The sequence below is a fragment of the Moschus berezovskii genome, chromosome 9 (assembly GCF_049115385.1).
Source record: "Moschus berezovskii isolate FMDL1 chromosome 9, NW_MosBer_1.0, whole genome shotgun sequence".
NCBI lineage: Eukaryota > Metazoa > Chordata > Mammalia > Artiodactyla > Moschidae > Moschus > Moschus berezovskii.
The window spans coordinates 89409222-89425985 of NC_142468.1; the positions used below are offsets into that span (position 1 = coordinate 89409222).

The 16764-nt window shown below is 39.8% G+C and overlaps 1 protein-coding gene across 1 annotated transcript in view; it reads left to right on the forward strand.

The window, feature by feature from the left end:
• IQCH (IQ motif containing H) overlaps positions 1-16764 on the forward strand; it is a 247554-nt gene that overhangs the window by 6483 nt on the left and 224307 nt on the right. Inside the window, exons 3-4 of the mRNA XM_055436103.2 lie at positions 528-619; positions 11997-12114. Of these exons, the coding sequence (XP_055292078.2) occupies positions 528-619; positions 11997-12114 (210 nt within the window). The remainder of the gene's footprint in view (positions 1-527; positions 620-11996; positions 12115-16764) is intronic.

The following is a 16764-nucleotide window of genomic DNA, read 5'->3' on the forward strand; positions in this document are numbered from 1 at the left end:
CCATCTTACTGGCCTCCTAGCTCAGCTCCTGAGGCTGAGAGATGTGGTAATATGTTGTTGCCTCATCAGATTAGCATGCTGTTGTCCTATATAACGTGATGGTGAGAGGGCTGGACCCAGCTGGAGTCTTTGGGTTTGGCCATTTAAAATAATCTGTTACCTAAAAGCCAAACTCTTTCCTCAGATGCTTGCTTGAAGTCCTGGTAAGAGAAAGACATTACTCTGTGTCCATGGTACCTAGCAAGTTTCCCTGACCAAGTAGTAAACTGACTACTGTGCAGTTCCTTTTGTGAAAAATGCCACAGGTCACTGAAGCTTTGAGTCTCAACTGTTTGTGATGCCTTTTGGAATAAAGTAATTTGGCCTTGAGATGCCTAATGATACCTTAGGCTTGTAATAAACACATAGCATGTTATGTCTTTTGGCTTAATTACATCACTCAGAGGGTTAACCTAATGAAATGGAGAAAATTAGGTGAGGATTTCCAGTCCACTCTAATGGCCTAAACTTTTACTTTTCTCTAACAGATACACATCGAGAAGTATTTAAACATTGTACAGCAACATGTGTTAACAACTCCCATTGATTATAACTTATATTCTTCTCATGCTTCCAAATGGTAAGTAAAATAGCCATTTTAGGGTCTAAAATAAGTACAAAAAAAAGAAACTTTTCTCACTCAGTGAGATGACTGTAAAGACAAAATTTCCTTTGCTTTGTTTATATCCATTCTACTAATTTCCAGACAAGTTTTGCATATGAAGTTAATGGCAGAATTTAGACTTTAATAAAGTTATTCTATGTTATTTTTACTGTATATTAATGCTTGACATCATGACAATTATTTCAGGGTCCTAGTTTTGGTGTTACATCTTTTGTATTTTTAGTAAAGCATATCCCAAATTCGAGGGCTTCACTGGTTGCTCAATGGGAAAGAATCTGCCTGTCAATGCAGGAGATGCAGATTCAATCCGTGGGTCAGGAAGATCCCTTGCAGAAGGAAATGGCAACTCACACCAGTATTCTTGCCTGGGAAATCCCATGGACAGAGGAGCCTGGTAGACTATAGTCTATTGGGTCGCAAAAGAATCAGACACGACTTAGTAACTAGGCAATAACAACAATATGTCAAATTCAATTCCTATAGGAAATATTTTAAAGCAAATCAATTTTTATGCTATTTAGATCGTCTGGAGCTTTCTTTACAATTTTTAGCCTGTCATATGTGCTTTACTATAAAGGTGATTTTGGTATCCAGGGTAAACAAAACAAAAGTAATAAAACTTGCTTGAAATGGTGGCTCAGGCAGTAAAGAATCAGTCTGCAATGTAGGAGACCCAGGTTCAATCCCTGACTCAGGAAGATCTCCTGGAGAAGGGAACGGCTACTCACTCTAGTACTCTTGCCTGGTGAATTCCATGGACAGAGGAGCCTGGTGGGCTACAGTCCATGGGGTCACAAAGAGTCAAACACGACTGAGCAACTAACATATACATTAATAATACAACCTAAGAAATGATTTATTAAAATTAGTACTGAGTTAAAGAGAAATGACCTTTTCACATACAACTATATATAAAATAGATAACTAAATAAGGACCTACTCTATGGCACAGGGAACTCAATACCCTGTAATGATTTATACAGGAAAAGAATCTAAAAAAGAGTAGATATATGTATCAGTTCAGTTCAGTTGCTCAGTCATGTCCAACTCTTTGCGACCCCATAAACCACAGCACACCAGGCCTCCCTGACCATCACCAACTCCCGGAGTTCACCCAAACTCATGTCCATTGAGTCGGTGATGCCATCTAACCATCTCATCCTCTATCATCCCCTTCTCTTCTTGCCCTCAATCTTTCCCAGCATCAGGGTCTTTTCCAATGAGTTAGCTCATTCAAATGCGTCATCAGGTGGGCAAAGTATTGGAGTTTCAGCTTCAACATCACTTCCTCCGATGAACACCCAGAACTGATCTCCTTTAGGATGGACTGGTTGGATCTCCTTGCAGTCCGAGGGACTCTCAAGAATCTTCTCCAACACCACAGTTCAAAAGCATCAGTTCTTCGGCGATCAGCTTTCTTCACAGTCCAACTCTCACATCCATACATGACCACGGGAAAAACCATAGCCTTGACTAGACGGACCTTTGTTGGCAAAGTAATGTCTGCTTTTTAATATGCTGTCTAGGTTGGTCATAACTTTTCTTCCAAGGAGTAAGCATCTTTTAATTTCATGGCTGCAATCACCATCTGCAGTGATTTTGGAGCCCAAAAAAATAAAGTCTGACACTGTTTCCACTGTTTTCCCATCTATTTCCCATGAAGTGATGGGACCAGATGCCATGGTCTTAGTTTTCCTAATGTTGATCTGTAAGCCAACTTTTTCACTCTCCTCTTTCACTTTCATCAAGAGGCTCTTTAGTTCCTCTTCACTTTCTGCCATAAGGGTGGTGTCATCTGCATATCTGAGGTTATTGATATTTCTCCCAGCAGTCTTGATTCCAGCTTGTGCTTCTTCCAGCCCAGCGTTCCTCATGATGTACTCTGCATATAAGTTAAATAAGCAGGGTGACAATATACAGCCTTGACGTACTCCTTTTCCTATTTGGAACCAGTCTGTTGTTCTCATGTACAGTTCTGACTGTTGCTTCCTGACCTGCATACAGATTTCTCAAGAGGCAAGTCAGGTGGTCTGGTATTCCCATCTCTTTCAGAATTTTCCACAGTTTATTGTGATCCACACAGTCAAAGGCTTTGGCATAGTCAATAAAGCAGAAATAGATGTTATTCTGGAACTCTCTTGCTTTTTTGATGATCCAGCGGATGTTGGCAATTTGATCTCTGGTTCCTTTGCCTGTTCTAAAAGCAGCTTGAACATCTGGAAGTTCCCGGTTCATGTATTGCTGAAGCCTGGCTTGAAGAATTTTGAGCATGACTTTACTAGTGTGTGAGATGAGTGCAATTGTGCAGTAGTTTGAGCATTCTTTGGCATTGCCTTTCTTTGGGATTGGAATGAAAACTGACCTTTTCCAGTCCTGTGGCCACTGCTGAGTTTTCCAACTTTGCTGACACATTGAGTGCAGCACTTTCACAGCATCATCTTTTAGGATTTGAAATAGCTCAACTGGAATTCCATCATCTCCACTAGCTTTGTTCATAGTGATGCTTTCTAAGGCCCACTGGACTTCACATTCCAGGATGTCTGGCTCTAGGTGAGTGTATATACTCTAGGTGAGTATATATGTATAACTGATTATAAATCAACCATAGTAAAAAAAAAATTAAAAAGAAATAAAAAGAGAAATAACCTTTTCTTACTTCGGACCTTCTTCAGTCCAGGCCTTCCGAATGGAAGCAAACGTAGATCAAGGTTTTGTATGAAGCTTAAAACCCTGTGGTCCTTTTTGCATCATAAATTTATATCAAGGGTAAATGAATCATATCAGACAGGGAGGTCAAGTTTCAGAGAGAAACCCAGAGATACAATCAGGTCCCAGCTCTCATAGTGGGGAACAGAGCCTCGGGTGTTCAATGTACCCATCTCCCTTTCCCCTCAATAAAGGTAGTACCACAGGCAACCATCATCCCTTGGCAGAGGCAACCCTTCCCTAGTCTGTCTAGTTTGAAGTCATTTACACCTTAGGGTTTTGTTTGTTTGTTTTGGCCCTATCGTGCAGCTTGTGGGATCTTAGTTCCCCCGTCAGATATCAAACCCATGCCCTTGGCAGTGAAAGCATGAAGTCTTAACTACTGGACCATCAGGGAATTGCCCTGTCTTAGATTTTTTAATTTGAGAATAAAAATATGATTTTCAAATAGGTTTATATAAATCATCTTTTGAAACAAGGAATCTGTAGGGAAAATAACAAAAGGGATTCTTGGAGAAGAAAATATTGAAGGTTATTTTACTACCTCATATTAACTCAGTTCTAAATTAAAAGAACAGGGACTTCCCTCATCTCCAGCAGTTAAGACTCCACACTCCCAATGCTTGGGGCCTGGGTTTGATCCCCAGTCAGGGAACTAGACCCTGCATGCAACAGCTAAGACCCAGCACAGCCAAATAAACGAATACTAAAAATAATAATAAATCAGGAGAGCCACACAGGCAAAGTGGGAGAACTATTTAGACGGCAGCCAGGAGATCTGTCGTAGGTGGAGAGTGAGCATCCAAGAGATAGAGTGTACACACAGCAATAAGAAGGCTCCAGCATGCAGAAGGTAGGGAAAGTAGGACGGGAGACGAGATGTCGGTCACCAGCTCTAAAGAACGTTCTCCTGTCCTGTTTGCAGCTCCTCTTTGTCTTCTCATCTTGACAGAGTACAGAGTTTCTGGGCTGTAGTTTTGCATGCTATGATAGCTGAAGAGAGCAGACTAGGTAGCAGAGAACCAAACACAAAGGTTCTGGCAGAGAACTTTGCTTGTCCAGTTCTCCATGGCCCAGGAGCACCCTTGCCCCTGTTAGGGTCTGGAAGAGTGAAGAAAGATGTGAACTGGGGCATGGAGCTGGCACCCAGAAACGGTCTTTGCATCCTTCCTTTCCTGTTCAATAAACCACTGGCTGTCTTATCAGGAAGATGGGAGCCTGGCAAGCTCGTAGGAGCCCTACAAGCCTGGGGGAGCATCTCAGGCATAGCTGTGGATTTGGGATGCTAAAGTGGCCTAAAATTTGAAAATGAAATGAAGTGAGCCATGGTCAAGAACTGGAGAGAGTCCAAACTGGGTCTTAAAAGTAAGCAGGTCCAAGGCAGTCCCTGTGAGTGGATGATGTCACCTTTTATATATAGGATGTATAAACAACAAGGTCTTACTGTATAGCACAAGGTACTATGTTCAGTATCTTATGATAAACCATAATGGAAAATAATATTTTAAAAAAGAATGCATGAAGTGAAGTGAAGTCGCTCAGTCATGTCCGACTCTTTGTGACCCCATGGACTGTAGCCCACCAGGCTTCTCCATCCATGGGATTTTCCAGGCAAGAATACTGGAGTGGGTTGCCATTTCCTTCTCCAAAGAATGCATATATATGTATAATTGAATCACTTTGCTATATAGCAGTAATTAACACAACACTATAATCCAACTATACTTCAATTTTTAAAACTTAAAAAAAACAATGAGGCTCAGATTAGAGTCCAGTCAACTGTCTGCAAGTGCCCTCTCCTACACCATAGCTATATAAAAGCCAAGAAGTCTAATTTTCACAGAGGATGGTTTTCCTTTTTTGCCAGTATTGCTCAAGAAAAAATCTGGTGGTTTTGTCTAGTAGAGACAAAACCCAGTAGGTATACAACATGGTAACAATGGATTCCAGCAAATGGAAGATTTCCCCAGCAGTCATTCAGAAAACAATGATAAGGATATTATCAAAAGTGGTATATTTTCTCCAAAGATCTCAAAGTGCTTTTGTATTGTTTTCAAAATAGGTTTCATTATTATTCGCACTTTGGCAATGATTATTCTTCTATGTTAAAGTGTGGTTCTTCCTCTTATCATTGCTGGCTTGCACAGATTTTATTGCATGAGATATCTGCTCACACTGTTCTTAACGACCACCCTTTGCTTATTGACACTAGGAGGGTGACTACCATCTGTACCAGCACCATCAGAACTGCACAGAAATCTTCATTTTATATTCTGTTACACTAGTGTTTGGGACGGAAAAGGCAATGGCAAGCCACTCCAGTACTCTTGCCTAGAAAATCACATGGACAGAGGAGCCTGGTGGGCTGCAGTCCATGGGGTCGCTACTAGTTGGAGACGACTGAGCGACTTCACTTTCGCTTTTCACTTTCACACATTGGAGAAGGAAATGGCAACCCACTCCAGTGTTCTTGCCTGGAGAATCCCAGGGACCACGGAGCCTGGTCGGCTGCCGTCTATGGGGTCGCACAGAGTTGGCCACGACTGAAGCGACTTAGCAGCAGCAGCAGCAGCAGCAGTGTTTGGGAGGGGGGAGAACAAAGCAAATAAATAATAGTGAGAAACAATGAGAAGGAAAGAAGAGGTTTCTGTTAAATGATAAGCATAGATTAGAAGTTATATTCTCACTCAGCTATTGGACCCCCTTAGAGCCATCCTCTTCTGCGTTGTTACAAGGCAGTACACAAATCCCATTTATTCAGAATATGACTACATCCTAGTGACAAACGGAGACAAAGCACAGGGGGAAAGATGTTTACACTTGGTCCTCTAGGTGAAGGGTATTTGCATGCTCACTATCCTTTCAGTTTCTTTGTGGCTTTGAAGCTTTTTGAAACAAAAAATAAAAATTTTAAGAAGCATCATAAAATAACAAATAGGAAAAACAGTTCCAACATGTGTGATACAAAAATTACTAATACTCATAGATAAAAAGTGTTTTCTTGCCATAATAATAATAAAAAAACCTTGATGTAGACAAAATGACATCAGTGGACAACTCAGAGCTAGAAATGCAAATAACCAGTAAATATGTGGAAAATGTTTAATAGCACTGTTGAACCATAGGAAAACAAATTGAACTATATAATGGGTTGACTAAAAAGTTCATTTAGGTTCATCTATAACATCTTACTGGAGAAGGCGATGGCACCCCACTCCAGTACTCTTGCCTGGAAAATCCCATGGGCAGAGGAGCCTGGTAGGCTGCAGTCCAAGGGATCGCGAAGAGTCGGACACAACTGAGCGACTTCACTTTCACTTTTCACTTTCATGCATTGGAGAAGGAAATGGCAAGCCACTCCAGTGTTCTTGTCTGGAGAATCCCAGGGATGGGGGAGCCTGGTGGGCCGCTGTCTATGGGGTTGCACAGAGTCGGACACGACTGAAGCGACTTAGCAGCAGCAGCATAACATCTTACAGAAAAACCCGAATAAACTTTTTGACCAAACCAATATTACTATTTTGCCTAACAAATTAGCAGTTCAGTTCAGTTCAGTTCAGTTCAGTCACTCAGTCGTGTCCGACTCTGTGTGACCCCATGGACTGCAGCACGTCAAGCTTTCCTGTCCATCGCCAACTCTCGGAGACTACTTAAACTCATGTCCATCGCATCGGTGATGCCATCCAACCATCTCGGTCTTCGTTGTCCCCTTCTCCTGGCTTCAGTCTCTTCCAGCATCAGGGTCTTTTCCAGTGAGTCAGCTCTTTGCATCAGGTGGCCAAAGATTTGGAGCTTCAGCTTCAGCATCAGTCCTTTCAATGAATATTCAGGACTCATTTCCTTTAGGATGGACTGGTTGGATCTCCTTGCAGTCCAAGGAATTCTCAAGAGTCTTCTCCAACACCACAGTTCAAAAGCATCAATTCTTCAGTGCTCATCTTTCTTTATAGTCCAACTCTCATGTCCATACATGAGTACTAGAAAAACCATGGCTTTGACTAGATGGACCTTTGTTGACAAAGTAATATGTCTGCTTTTTAATATGCTGTCTAGGTTGGTCATAACTTTTCTTCCAAGGAGCAAGCGTCTTTTAATTTCATGACTGCAGTCACCATCTGCAGTGATTTTGGAGGCCTAGCAAAGAAAGTCTGTCACTATTTCCATTGTTTCCCCATCTATTTACCATGAAGTAATTGGACCAGATCTTTGTTTTCTGAATGTTGAGTTTTAAGCTAGCTTTTTCACTCTCCTCTTTCACTTTCATCAAGAGGCTCTTTAGTTCCTCTTCACTTTCTGCATAAGGGTGGTGTCATCTGCATATCTGAGGTTATTGATATTTCTCCCGGCAATCTTGATTCCAGCTTGTGCTTCATTCAGTCTGGCACTTCACATGATGTGCTCTGCATCTAAATTAAATAAGCAAGGTGACAATATACAGCTTTGAAGTACACTCTTTTCCCAATTTGGAGCCAATCCGTTATTCCATGTCCAGTTCTAAGAGTTGCTTCCTGACCTGCATACAGGTTTCTCAAGAGGCAGGTCAGGTGGTCTGGTATTCCCATCTCTTTCAGAATTTTCCACAGTTTATTGTGATCCACACAGTCAAAGGCTTTGGCATAGTCAATAAAGCAGAAGTAGATGTTTTTCTGGAACTCTCTTGCTTTCTGTATGAGCCAACGGATGTTGGCAATTTGATCTCTGGTTCCTCTGCCTTTTCTAAATCCAGTTTGAACATCTGGAAGTTCTGGGTTCACGTCCTGTTGAAGCCTCACTTGGAGAATTTTGAGCATTCCTTTGCTAGCATGTGAGATGAGTGCAATTGTGCAGTAGTCTGAACATTCTTTGGCATTGCCTTTCTTTGGGATTGGAATGAAAACTGACCTTTTCCAGTCCTGTGGCCACTGCTGAGTTTTCCAAATTTGCTGGCATATTGAGTGCAGCACTTTCACAGCACCGTCTTTTAGGATTTGAAATAGTTCAGCTGGAATTCCTTCACCTCCACTAGCTTTGTTCATAGTGATGCTTCTGAAGACCCACTTGACTTCACACTCCAGCTTGTCTGGTCACACCTTCATGGTTATCTGGGTCATTAAGATCTTTTTTGTATATTTCTTCTGTGTATTTTTGCCACCTCTTCTTAAAATTTTCTGCTTGTTAGGTCCATACAATTTCTGTCCTTTATTGTGCCCATCTTTGCCCAAAATGTTCCCTTGGTATTTCTAATTTTCTTGAAGAGATCTCTAGTCTTTCCCATTCAACTGTTTTCCCATTCTATTTCTTTGGATTGATCACTGAGAAAGGCTTTCTTATCTCTCTTTGCTATTCTTTGGAACTCTGCATTCAGATGGATTTATATTTCCTTTTCTCCTTTACCTTTAGCTTCTCTTCTTTACTCAGCTATTTCTAAGCCCTCCTCAGACAATCATTTTGCCTTTTTGCATTTCTTTTTCTTGGGGATGGTTTTAATCACTACCTCCTGTACAATGTTATGAAACTCCATCCATAGTTCTTCAGGCACTCTTTCTATCAGATCTAATCTCTTGAATCTATTTGTTACTTCCACTGTAAGGGATTTTATTTAGGTCATACCTGAATGGTCTAGTGGTTTCCCCTACTTTTTTCTATTTAATCTGAGCCACAGTCAGCTCCCTGTCTTGTTTTGCTGACTGTGGAGAACTTCTCCATCTTTGGCTGCAAAGAATATAATCAGTTTGATTTTGGTGTTGACCTTCTGGTGATGTCCATTTGTAGAGTTGTGTCTTGTGTTGTTGGAAGAGGGTGTTTGCTATGACCAGTGCGTTCTCTTGGCAAAACTTTCTTAGCCTTTGCCCTGCTTCGTTTTGTACTCCAAGGCCAAATTTGCCCATTACTCCAGGTATCTCTTGACTTTCTCCTTTTGCATTCCAGTCCCCTATAATGAAAAGGACATCATTTTTGGGTGTTAGTTATAGAAGGTCTTGTAGGTCTTCATAGAACCATTCAACTTCAGCTTCTTCGGCATTAGTGCTTGGGGCATAGACTTGGATTACTGTGATATTGAATGGTTTGCCTCAGAAATGAACAGAGATCATTCTGTCGTTTTTCAGATTGTACCTAAGTACTGCATTTCGGACTCTTTTGTTGACTCTGAGGACTACTTCATTTCTTCTAAGCTACTCTTTCCCACAGTAGTAGATGTAATGGTCACCTGAATTAAATTCACCCATTCCAGTCCATTTTAGTTCACTGATCCCTAAAATGTCAATGTTCACTCTTGCCATCTCCTGTTTGACCAGTTCCAATTTACCTTGATTCATGGACTTAACGTTCTAGGTTCCTATTCAATATTGTTCTTTATATCATCATACTTTACTTCCATCATCAGTCACATCCACAACTGGGCGTTGTTTTCGCTTTGGCTCAGCCTTTTCATTCTTTCTGGAGCCTTTTTTCCACTGATCTCCAGTAGCATATCGGGCACCTACTGACCCAGGGAGTTCATCTTTCAGTGTCCTATCTTTTTGTCTTTTCATACTGTTCATGGGGTTCTCAAGGCAAGAATACTGAAGTGGTTTGCCATTCCCTTCTCCAGTGAACCACATTTTGTCAGAACTCTCCACCATGACCCGTCCATCTTGGGTGGCCCTACATGGCATGGCTCATAGTTTCTTTGAGTTAGACAAGGCTGTGATCTAATTTGTTACAGAAAACTAACAAATTAGCAAAACATATAAAGCCAACCGAATACTCAGTGATGCTGAGGGGGTGGAAAAAATGGGCAGTTTTTTCTATAAGATATTAAGAATTTTCCAAAGTTAATGACATATGATAAACCACACAGAGAATACCAGGGAGGTAAGTAGGCATTTAGTGTAAGTAGGCATTTTTCTGGCCAGGAGTTATGCCATCTGTTATAACCGTAGGTATCTGAGGCTTCAATTTCACCAATTGTCTTTGTTTTTAGCCTCTCTATTGTCTTTGTATTTCCCTAGAATCTCCTTCCTGTGTAGAATCTGAGCCTTGCAGTTCTTTCATCTGTAATCTTGTGTCTGCAGAAGCGGGTGTAGTATGTGTTGGGGGGAAGCGTTCAATAATCCTGTGATTAGATCTCAATCTTTTGGAAGGTCTGTGCCCCTGGACTCTTCACAAATTTCTCTCAGCCTTTTTTCCCCTCTTTGGTGAGATAGGAAGACCAAAGGGGGCTGGAGTTAGCTAATTGCCCTCCTTCAGATCAGATAAGGCTTTGGTGAAATAGTTCTCCATGAGACATAGCCTTCATTATAGGGAACAGAACAAAAAAGAGAACTTGGAGTATTTTGAAATGGCTTCTCTTCCTTTTCTTTGCCCTGCTAGAAGCAGGAGGGGTTTTTCCTCTGATATCCACAGAGAAAATAAGGTGGGGCTCCTAGAAGTAAAACTCATGAAATTATAGGCTGTGCTAAGACTTCGCCCCTCAGAGATTTTAACTCTGAAGTGAATCTATACTAAACCTCCAGCACTTTGTTGATTAGAATTTAAGTGTTCTTCCAGTACTGGCTCTAGCAGCAGGTTTCTGCTCTTGGATTTTAGCTACTTCTTTTTCCAGTTTTGAAGGCAGCAGCTTTCCCTGCAGTTTCCTCAATTCTTTGATGTATCTAAGAAGAGTTGCTTTTCTGTTTCTTCAGCCGTTTCTTATTTTGAGGGTTGGAGTGATAACTTCCCAGCTCTTTACATGTTCAAATGAAACCAGAGGTCTATAAACTGCTTTTTAGTGATAACTTTACAGAAGTGGACAATAGAATCAAGAAATCGAGTCATTGGTTGTTAAGTTTAATTGACCTTAATTATGTTAGCCATTTTGAAGAACTGGAACCTGCTTTAAATTAAGACCATGTTACACACATATGCACATTCTTATAACTTTATTTTGTTTGCTCTTTGCTATCCTATGAACTCCTGACTGCTTAACAAGGAAGACTTTTAACACTTTTTATCCTTAGTGCTAAGTCGCTTCAGTCGTGTCCAGCCGTAGAGACCCCATAGACTGTAGCCCACCAGGCTGCTCTGGCCATGGGATTCTCCAGGCAAGAATACTGGAGTAGGTTGCTATTTCCTTCTCCAGGGGATCTTTTCAGTGCAGGGATCAAACCTGAGACTTAGGTCTCCTGCATTGGCAGGCAGGTTCTTTACTGCTAGCGCCACCTGGGAAGCCAGTTGTAATTGCAAAGATGTGATCCTTAAGTCTTTGCAATTACACAGAACAGTAGAAGTTTAAAGATATAAGGATAAACTGCTTAGGAATAGCATTTTTAACATTGGCTATCTTGTGACTTAACTTTATTTAACAAAATACAGCATATTGTATTTTTTTAACCAAGAAATGTTTTATAGTGCAGTAATTCTGTCAATTGTAAGTCATATAAACTCAGCCAGAGATATAGCTTTTTATTCATGCTATAATGGTCCTTATCAGATTTGGAAGTTCTTATGCTTAATAAACAACTGCAGTTTTATCGTGACAAAAATACTAAAGTTGGTCAAATTTATTCTAATTACCAATAGAATATTTCCTATAAAATGTAATTTAACTAGGAAGCATTGTTTTAAATTACAATTTTGAAGCTTTAAGGATAGCAAATTTGATTTCAATATTTTTTTTTAAACTTAGGTTGTTCCCATCTGTACTTGATCAGAAAACATTTATTTTCCCTCTGGAATCTGAGGGGAAACTTTGGCAACCCCAAAAGAAGCACAGTTCATTTCCATGTGCCTTTCCAAGAGTAAAGGTAGGACAAGAGAAACCCGTAGAGACAGAAAGTGGATTGGTGGTTCCCAGAGGCTGGAAGGAGGAGGTGGGGAGAGTGGGGGATGACTTCTAATGGCTGTCCGGTGTCTTTGGGGATGATGAAGTGTCCTGGAATTAAACAGTGGCGATGGCTACACAACTCTGGGAATCTACTAAGCATTGAATTGTATACCTTGAAAGGGTAAATTTAAGGTTTATGAATTATATCTCCATAAAGCTGTTGGAAGCCTTTTTTCCCCCCCAAGAGTGAAGGTAGGAAATTGTGTTCTAAATGGAAAAACATGCCATTGTTGTTTCAGATATGTTCATGGCATAGTCAATTTCTATGACAAAAGAGCTTTCTTTGTAGTTAAGTTTCCAGGTGGCAAGGAATAGAGCCCAAAAGGTTTCCTACTTTTGGGTGTGCTCTCAATTGAATTCCTTTTCCCTCCCTGACTCCCCCAAAGTGATAACAATTCATTTCTTCTGGGTACCAGGTGTTATTTTCAGTGCTTTGGGGATGCTAAATTGTTTAATCTTCAGAATAATCCTAGAAGGAGATATTATTATTATCTTCATTTTATTGATGAAGAAACCAAGATTCCAAAATGTTAAATATTGGATGGGTGAAGAGAACACAGCTGGTATCAGAGCAGGGATCATGAATCCAGAAATGTAGGAATCCAGACTATGATACCCCTTTTAAAACAGAAGCTTTATTGACATTTAATTTATATCCCATAAAATTCTCCCTTTTAAAAGTGACTTTTAGTATATTCACAGAGTTGGGCAGCCATCATGTGGCACCCTTTATACAATTGCTGTATCAGTTCCAGGCACTCTGTCCATAAACATCTTTGCTGTGGACATCTTTGCTGCGACTGTTTTCACCTCAAGTATTTTTGCTGCATAACTCATTGGCCATAAGGCAGTTTTGCTATAAAAAAATAAAATAAGAAAAATAAAAGAGGGACATTAACAAAGATATAAAGAAATATGAGGAGTTAATGACAAAATTTAAATGACTCTTTTGCAAAATACAGAATATTTGAATTAATATGTGTAGATCATGGCAATACTTTGCAAATGACCGATTTTATTTTGTGGGTTATACCTAAGCACTTGTCTTTCAAGTCTTTCATTCATAGTATTTTATATATATTTTGTTTGTTTGTTGACTCGGCTCCTTGTATGGATGGCATCACACTTTTTCATTTTTACTATCACTTTTTTCCTTCATTAAGAGAGATCTGTGCATGCTCAGTCTCTCAGTTGTATCTGACTCTTTGGACCCCATGGACTATAGGCCACCAGGCATCTCTGTCCGTGGAATTTTACAGGGAAGCATACTGGATTGGGTTGCCATTTCCTCCTCCATGTGAGAAATATGCTAAGATATACCACAGTGTAGCAGTTTTCACAGTGCAGCACAAAACTCAGGTGAAAACACATACCCGAGTATTTGGAAACCACAACCTCCAATCTTTCCCAGCATTAGGGTCTTTTCTAATGAGTCAGCTCTTCAGTTCAGGTGGCCAAAGTATTGGAGGTTCCGCTTCAGCCTCAGTCCTTCCAATGAGTATTCCAATGAGTATAGGAGTAGAGATAGGAAGAGAGAAATCCATAGAGACAGAAAGTAGATTAGTGGCTGCCAGAGGCTGGAAGGAGGAGGAGGTGAGAGTAGGGAATTTCTGTTGTTTATAAGCCTCCAGTCTATGGCATTCAGATATGGCAGCCTGAACTAATACACTATAATTAACATCCTGATACTCTTGTATGACTTCCACTTTGCACTCTCAAAGCAGCTCACTCCTATCTTTGTAATTGGACTTGTTACATTGGGTTTCTTCAGTTACCATGTGTGGAGTGCTGACTATGTGCCAAGGACTGTTAGAAGCACATTGGGAGGAACAGTTCAGACCAGGTCCCCATTCATGGGTGATGGAGATATAGCAGCAATAAGAAAATACCAGGTAATAATAAAGGCTCTCATGGAAAAAAAAAAAAGTGCTATCATAAACGGAACTTAAACTTCTCATCTTTGTTACTATTAAGTCTCTGCTTTCATTAAATTTTTATTTTGCCAAGAATCTCAGGGGAGCCAGAATGGTTCATAAACACAAAATTGGAGATCTCTAGGTTATAAAGACAATGAAATAAAATATATGAAATTAGCACTATTTTAGAACACGTAGTTGCTGTTACTAATATTATTCCAGGAAAAAAAGAAAAAAAAACTATGGCCAGAAATTTATTTTCCCCAAAGAGTTTTGAATCCTGGCAAATGATTATAAAGATAAGGGATCTTATATGCCCTGTGTTCTTTTAAATACTGCAAGCAGGGGTGAGCTTCATTTAAAAAGAGGCACGGACTGCTTCCCACCCTGACTTTACCTCCAGGGCCTGGATCCCTATTGTTGTTTTATATCTAATATCAGTGACATCTGCTTAAAAATGCATAACTGCTGACACAAAGATAGCCCTAATTTTGCATTGTAAAGTCAATGACAAACAGTGCTGTTTTGCCAGCTGTTCTGTAAGCCTACTGCACCAACTTAAAACCTTGTATTATTGAGTAGTTGTGAAATCCAACTGGGATATCGCCACCTTTAATTGCCCACTGCCAACCTTTTAAACTAGGTAAACCCCAGTTGCTACTTTAAGCTCTTTCTCCAACGTGAAGAAATTGTTTTTGGAATTCCATTTCACATGAAAAAACTAAAATGACAAATCATTTGGAGTTTCTCAGTTGTAATTAAGAATCACAACAAAGAATTATCACTCTTCTGTAACATTTGAAAAAGCCGTATTCTGGTGCCTTTTCTTTATAGTTTATCTTAGCTTCACATCAACATGAGCCCAGCCCTTCTTTTAGGCTCCTTGGGCACAGGTATACTCATAGCAGTCAAGGAAAGGGTTTGAAATAGCAAACACAAAAGAAGGAGGGAGGAAGGGAAGGAGAGAAACTTTAGAGGCCAAGAGAGTGTTTGATTTTCTTGTTGTGTCTGGTGAGCTGTCTGAAGGCAAATTTCAAAACAGAAGTTCCTAAGCTGTTTAACCGGCTAGCTGTCCTTTGGTATTCACTCAATCCTTTGTTCTGTGAGTGAGCCAGGCTGCATGTCAGGTTGTCAGGTTAGAGCCTTTCGCGGGAAAGTTCTCTTTTCAGCAGTTGCGGTTAGGCGTGTATTCTGTGGATTTAAAAATTTTTTTCCCGGTTATGTTGCTTTCTGAGATTCCAAAACTCCCCACAGACCCGCCTGTGAGAGGGTTTCCTACTGTCTGAATATTCATCGGAAGGACTGATGCTGAAGCTGAAACTCCAATACTTTGGCCACCTGATGTGAAGAACTGACTCATTGGAAAAGGCCCTGATGCTGGGAAAGATTGAAGGCAGGAGGAGAAGGGGACGACAGAGGATGAGAAGATTGGATGGCATCACCGGTGTGATGGATATGAGTTTGAGTAGGCTCCAGGAGTTGGTGATGGACAGGGAAGCCTGGCGTGCTGCAGTCCATAGGGTCACAAAGAGTCAGGCACGGCTGAGCGACTGAACTGAACTGAAATTGTTTAAATCCAAGGACCTAGTTAGAAGCATGATACAAATCATATGTTTACAGAGCAGGGAAAATAAATGGATCTCATTGCTTGAGAGTTATTCTCCAAATGAATTCCATAAAATGGATACTCTATCAATCTAATGTGAAAATATAGATTGTGATCTAACTTGATACAGCAATATGCAAGATCTGTGTATAAGATGGGGAGGATCTCTAATTTTGTGAATATGGAGCTCATTGAGAATGATTTTCAAAATTTGATCAAAACTGAAGTTTTGAGGATTTTTGTCATTATGAGGAATAATGTGATGAGAGATCAAAGATGGAAAAAGGGTAAGAAAGGGTTGCTTTACAGATTTCCACTGTGGGTTATATCTCACTTAATATTGGGTGGGAAAATTTTGCTAATGAAATACCAGGCGGATTTTATAGAATAAAGTGGGGAAAAGTGAATGCCTACAAGAAACCAACAAGCATTGTGAACTCTGCCTTCTCATTAGAATATAAACTCCATGAGAGCAGAAACCTTTAAAAACTACTTTTCCCTTTCTGTGACTTCTTAAGACCTTCTTAGTATGAAACTATTCAAATAAACCAAAAATAGTATATTAATAACTATTTTTCTTTCACCTGGATTTAATAAGTGTTAACCTTTACCAGTTTTGCTTCACCTATTTTTTATTGAAATGTTTTAAAATATAGATCTAATGACGATTCATCCCTTAATGCTTTTACATACATCTTTAAAAATGAACACATTCCTCCTCACCCATAATACCATTATCCCATCTAACAAAATTAATAGTAATTCCTGAATATAATAGATATCCAGTTTATATTCAGATTTCCCCAGTTACCCTCCAAATGACTTTTACTGTTCTTTATATAAACTTGGAGCTGTTAAGGTTTATATATTGTTTATTTCTTTTTTTAATACATTCTTTTTTAAAATATTCTTTTTCCATTATGGTTTATCAAAGGATATTGAATATAGTTCCCTGTGCTATACATTAGGGCTTTGTTGTTTATCTATTCTATTATTTTTTTATTTTTTGTAATTAATTTATTTTTTATTGGAGGCAAATTATTTTACA